Source organism: Miscanthus floridulus, chromosome 1 (genome assembly GCF_019320115.1).
Source record: "Miscanthus floridulus cultivar M001 chromosome 1, ASM1932011v1, whole genome shotgun sequence".
Classification (NCBI taxonomy): Eukaryota; Viridiplantae; Streptophyta; class Magnoliopsida; order Poales; family Poaceae; genus Miscanthus; species Miscanthus floridulus.
In genome coordinates, this window is record NC_089580.1 from 165,414,859 (window position 1) to 165,420,858 (window position 6,000).

At 42.5% G+C, this 6,000-nt stretch overlaps 1 protein-coding gene across 1 annotated transcript; it reads right to left on the reverse strand.

Annotated features, from left to right (window-relative positions):
• Positions 1–1,244: 1,244 nt before the first annotated feature.
• On the reverse strand, positions 1,245–5,668 carry LOC136500773 (NADH dehydrogenase [ubiquinone] 1 alpha subcomplex subunit 8-B-like). The gene is made up of 2 exons (XM_066496203.1): positions 5,322–5,668; positions 1,245–1,639 (listed from the first exon to the last, which is right to left on the reverse strand). The coding sequence occupies exons 1-2, from the start codon at positions 5,516–5,518 to the stop codon at positions 1,504–1,506; spliced, it is 333 nt and encodes a 110-aa protein (XP_066352300.1). The 5' UTR covers positions 5,519–5,668; the 3' UTR covers positions 1,245–1,503.
• Between the last annotated feature and the right edge of the window lie 332 nt (positions 5,669–6,000).

Genomic DNA, 6,000 nt, shown 5'->3' on the forward strand with positions numbered 1-6,000 from the left:
CCAATCCTTGAACAACGTGTGCCGGTTGCCAGAAAACAGTGGTGAATGATTGTGTCACCCCCACTTATTTCGTCTACCGCCGTGCATGGTGCACCCAAGCAGCTGAATGCAGCGGCGGGTAGATCTGTCTCCACACTTGGCCACTTGGGTAGAGCCGTAAAGCAGGCACAGTGACTCATGAGGCGAAAGCCTTCCGCCATCCACCGGGCGAAGGATCACAAATCACACTGTGAACAGGAAGAGCAGAGCAACAAGACAGGTCCATCTTGAGCTGGGGAGCGGTCTCTGTTTTCGTGGTGCACCATGCACGACTTTACGGTATGATGATGAGAGTTCACTTTCGTGCGAAACCCTTACCACTCGTACGAAGTTACCGCATCCAAAACTCCAGCAGATCCCAATGTTGAACCGACATGCAGCCTGTTCGTTTGGTCGTATTTAGCGTGTAAGTCATGGCTTATCAGTCAACGAACAGTATTTTTCTCTCACGTCAAACCAGCCAACAGTACTTTCAGCCATAGCTTATAAGCCAAACAAGCCCAAACGGATGCCTAACAAGTGATACAAGACGACCTCGTGAAGGACCATGGCAAGCACCAGCCATACCTTCGAATCATAAATTTTCTGCAGCTCTGCATCATATTCTCACGCAGCTCTCGGCTCTCGCTGAAACGCATTGACGGCTTTGACGCTTTCTCCCCTCGGAGCCCATGCCTGCGACCGTCCGCTGGCAGCAGCAAGCCTGCAAGCCAGCAACTACTAGTACAGAACGGCAGGTCGCTGCTGCGTCTCACCCTCTGTGAACTGACAGAGAAGGCTTCTGTACTCTGTACGGTTTCAGATCTGAGACGATGTGATGTACTACTACTCCCTCCGTCCAAAACAGCGCAATTCTGGCTTCGGAGAAGTCAAACAGTTTTAAATACGACAATATATATATATATATATATATATATATATATATATATATATATATATATATATATATATATTAACATTTATGATACCAAATAAGCATTATTAGATTACCTATAGAACATATATTTTCATAGTAAATCTAATTTGAGACAAATATTGATACTCTTTCTATAAACTTGATCAAACTTAGAAAAGTTTGACTTGTTGAAACCTGGAATTGCATTACTTTTGGGATGGAGGAAGTACATTGTAGTGGTATAGCCTTGTGACAGAAACAACGTCCAGGGCTGGTGATCAGATTAGCAGGTTAACACACTCGGGGCAGAAATAACAGCAAGTCCGCCAAATGTAATTTGTGAACAAAAAAGTCAAAACATCATCATCACCATTTTAGAGCATATGGCTGCGTCAATTCAAGTTTGAAAAATATTCAGGGGGACAAATGGGGTGAATAGCTCCAGGGTATGCTATTCATTCACCAGTAAAAATTCCATGAGGACAACAAACATGGGAGATCATGAACTCTGGTTTTTAGGCCTTTTTTTCCTTATTTGTGAAGACCACAGGAAGTAAAACTCTCAAGATCTACTCGGAAATGGGGCAGGCTTCCTCAAAAGCTTGCTGCTCCTTACGGCAGAAGTCGAATTCGTTGGTGTAGTAATACATGCAGCCAGCATACTCATCCATTTCCTTAGGACACTTTTGGTGAAGTTCTTTCAACCTGGGAGTGGAAACATTAATTGTCAAAGATGGCATGGGAAGAACAGAAGTGATATAGACTTAATGGAAACCACATTGCTGAGGCAAACAACGCTTAACAAGAAAAACAGGGTCCTACAAACTAAAAAAAAAAAACTGAGTATATGAGATGTGACTTCGGCACTACTACTCGGGGAGGAGGAAGATATTAGTTTGGAAGGTCAAGTAGTGCCTAGGAAGGATACCTTTCGATATTTAGGATCAATGCTACAGAGAGACGGGGATATTGATGAAGATGTTAGCCATAGAATCAATGGGGGTGGATGAAGTGGCGCCAAGCATCTGGTGTCCTATGTGACAAAAGGGTACCACAGAAGCTAAAAGGCAAGCTTTATAGGACGACGATTAGACCTACTATGTTGTATTGTGCAGAATGTTGGCCTACGAAAAGACGTCATGTTCAACAGATATGTGTCGCGGAAATACGTATGTTGCGTTGGATTTGAGGTCATACAAGAAAGGATCAAGTTCAGAACGATGATATATGTGATAGATTAGGGGTAGCACTAATTGAAGAAAAGCTTGTCCAACACCAGTTGAGATGGTTTGGACATGTCCAACGGAGACCTCCAGAGGCACCAGTGCGTAGTGGAATCCTAAGCCAGGATAGTAATGTGAAGAGAGGCAGAGGAAGGCCGAAGTTGACTTGGGTAGAGACAATAAAAGGAGACTTGAAAGGATGGAATAAACCCAAAGACTTAGCCTTAGATAGGAGTGCTTGGAAAACAGCTATTCACGTGCCTGAACCTTGATTGCTTTTGCTGGGTTTCAACTCTAGCCTACCCCAACTTGTTTGGGACTTAAAGGCTTTGTTGTTGTTGTTGTTGTTGTTGTTGTACAAACTACAAAATACATGTAGCGTTAAAAAAAACGCTAAGAAAGAAGCATACAGTCACACATGCTATTCAACTAAAAAAACAGCTACAACATTGGGTGGTAGTCTGCACTTCATTTCAGAATTGAAAGGGATAATAGGATGCACAGCCCCTGAATGGATCCCCCTCCCAGAAAATAACCAAAAGAAAATGAAATTCCTAGTTGGTTTTGGGATAAAAAGATAGGTCTGTATGTCATCAATTACTCCCTCCATTGTAAAATGTATGTTGGTTTAGTTTTGTTCTAAGTAAAACTTCTTTAACTTTGACCAGGTTTATAGAAAAATATATTACATCTATAATACCAAATAAATACATTATCAAGACACATTTCAAGGTGGGGTTAATGAAACTAGTTTTATGTTGTAGATATTTGTGCATTTTTCTATAAACTTAGTCAAAGTTAGAGAAGTTAGACTTAGGACAAAACTAAAACAACCTACATTTTGTAACGCATCGAGTACCAAACAAGAAATAATAAAAACACATACTGACATGTGGCCCAGGATCCACATGTCAGCCTCAACAGGTGTCGTATTGTAGAGCATGCACTTTTTTGTGCATATTCTCCAGCTTTTAAGAATGAAAGATGCCCTATGCAACTCAAAGCTCCAGAATTGCGGATCTGGTAGATGTCAGTAATATGTCAACATTGATAATGTACTTTGCTTTTTCTTACTTTATGTCCTGTGTAACCTATATACATTAACTCCTCAGCCTCAATGCTCAAGGAGGAAAAAATGACACAAAGCACAATGACATCACCAATTCAACCACATCAGGCTTCTAGTCGACAAATTGGTGAACTATAAGGGGTTCATTTTGACAGGTGCCAAACAGAGTAAGATATCAAGCCAGGTTGACGTCACCAGTTCTTTTCGTTAAAAAAAATTCATGTGAATATGTGCTGATGCTGAATGAATTCGCCAAAGCCTTTTCTCATTTCATTTCCTCTCACTAAAATGTACTGTATAAAAGAAAGTATGAAGTTGGGCAAGACACCGACAGTTCCTCCATCGCAATTCATGCTACCCTACTGGATAATAGTAAGAAACATGTCCTAAAATCCCAGGAGATGTAATGCAAGTTAGAACTGGTCTTAAAGCAGTGTTGTCACCATCTTATCAATTTAAACTCAGTACCATAAACTAGTACATCCCTGAAGGTGGATACTTGTTGACTTCGGTGCATATTTGCTTTCCTCAATCACTTGTTGACATTATATTTAAATTCACTTGATTAATTTGTGGATTGCCACATTGTACTCATGGTGACTTGAGATTCTCTGGGCTCTGGCCGCGGAAGAACATTCTAATCACAGAATAAGTATCTATGGTGGATAAAAATTTAACAAATGCAGCTCAGATCAAGTAGGCAGAAATGTGATCTTAGCTGCAAACAGCAAGTGTTATCACGCTAAATAGTTCAATTTAGCTTACTTGAGAGCAATGTGGAAAGCAATTACATGGAAGATCTACAAAGTAGGGAAGTTCTTAGCCTTCTACTGGAAGATATGGTGCTGTGACACAACTAGGGCTTCCGGCAATTGGTTCTAGCTAGCCAAGCTTCCAGTTTGGGACAGTCACATCAAATCAACCAATGTAAGATGATATGGTAGGTAGCAGTTATGTATTTTAGCTGTAACGACCAAGTATAAAGTTAAGCATTGTACAGTCGCTTATTAGCTATAATTTTATCATCTTGGCAATGTTTGCTATGGGCTTCACCCATCAGAGTTTCCCCCCCTTGAAATCTATTTGATTATGGTCAATAAATTGATGGCTGGAAAAATGAGAAAGGAAAAACTACAAACAATATGGTTCATGCAAACTTACTGTTGAAAATGAGCATACCAGAAGAAAAAGATCAACCTATGAGAGAACAATCAGATATATATAACAACACAAATTTCAAGTAACAGAAATGCTGCTAAGTTAAAAACTAAATACCAGGTTTTGTGTGACTGTAGCCTTCCTATCGCAGAACCTAAGGGGAACTAACTAAGGATATCACAGTATTTATTGGCTGCAACTGCAAAGGAGGGCTGTTGTTTGGATGAAACCGACCTAAACAATCAAGGTACGAAACCCTTTGCTCATTTTGATGGATGACCCTAAAGCCAAATAAGCTGTCTAACAATGAACATCACCAGTTTAAAGTGCTCTAGCTAGTCGGTCCAGCCTCTGGTGGGGGCTAAAGGCCTCAGTAGCATCTGGCCATAGGGACATAGCTTGACATGTACAAGTTGCGATCGTTTTATTTTGTTGGTTCATTAGCTACAACCATGTACTAGAACCTACCCTTATGGGCATGCTTGAGTCTTTTTAGATTCCTTCTCTTCTTCTTAATATAATGACCCTCAGCTCTCATGCGTGTTGAAGAAAAAACTGGTGCAGCCTTGCAATGCAATGAGAAATCTCTAATATTGTATTATATATGAACATAATTCATAATTTTCTATCTTCGTTGAAGTTATCAAATCATGTCTCTGCATAGCATTTGCATATCCACTCAGCTGCTGATTAACCTGATAAGGGATGACCAAAGAGTACGCTCTACTGATAAGGGATAACCAAAAGAGTACACACTAGTTACCACATAACCAATGCCAGGTAGCTGTTCAACTGCATCATCAGTGACCTTACAAATCGCTTCGCTAACGTATCGAACCCTAAGGAACAGAATGACGGAAGCAAGTCCAATCAAGCGGCAGGGGATCGGACGGCGCAGGCAGGGAGGATAGGGGGAGAACGTGGCAGACGAACTCACAGGCTAAGGACGCAGCGTGTGACCTGGCGGCCCTTCTCGAGGCACTTCTCGGGGTTAGGGTCCTTCTTCTTGCAGTTGAGGAAGGCGACGTTCTCCGGGCGGCACCGGACCGCGATGTGCTTCGACGCCGCCATCAGCACCGACGACGTCGGGATCGGCTCCCCCGAGGCATCTACGGGCGTGCTGCTCGCCGACATCGCTGCGGGCGCGGTGGTTTCCGCGGGCTCCTGTGGCCTTGGAGATCTGGGGGAGGGAGTGGGCGAAGCGAGACGGCCACACCCAGACGGGAAGGGAGGAGGAGACGGAGGGAGGAAGGTGGGGACAGGTGGCCAGTGGCCTGGTGGGGAGCCGGAGGAGAGGCTTTGCCACTCTCTGTGGTTCCTGCCTTCGTGGGCTTTACCTGGGCTCATTTTTAAGGTTTTAGAGCAACCCTAGCAGGCCTCTAAAACCCAAATTTGAAAGCTCTGACTCCAGAGAAGTCCCTGCTCAAACCCGCTCGGTCTAATTTGGAAATAGGGTCCACTAAAAAGAAAGGAAATAGGGGAGACAAACACAACAATGAGAAGCTCCACATGAAAAACTAAGTGGTTAGTTAAAATGACACATCCATTGATTGCTTATCTCTACTATAAGAGACCGATCAAAATTATACTTGGTCTCTCAAAAAAAAAGGTCCTCC

Excerpts from the sequence above, each read along its gene's own strand:
- LOC136500773 (XM_066496203.1), bottom strand. The coding sequence starts at position 5,518 with ATGTCGGCGAGCAGCACGCCCGTAGATGCCTCGGGGGAGCCGATCCCG. Across the intron at positions 1,640-5,321 it reads ACACGCTGCGTCCTTAGCCT|GTTGAAAGAACTTCACCAAA; the intron begins GTGAGTTCGTCT and ends TTCCACTCCCAG.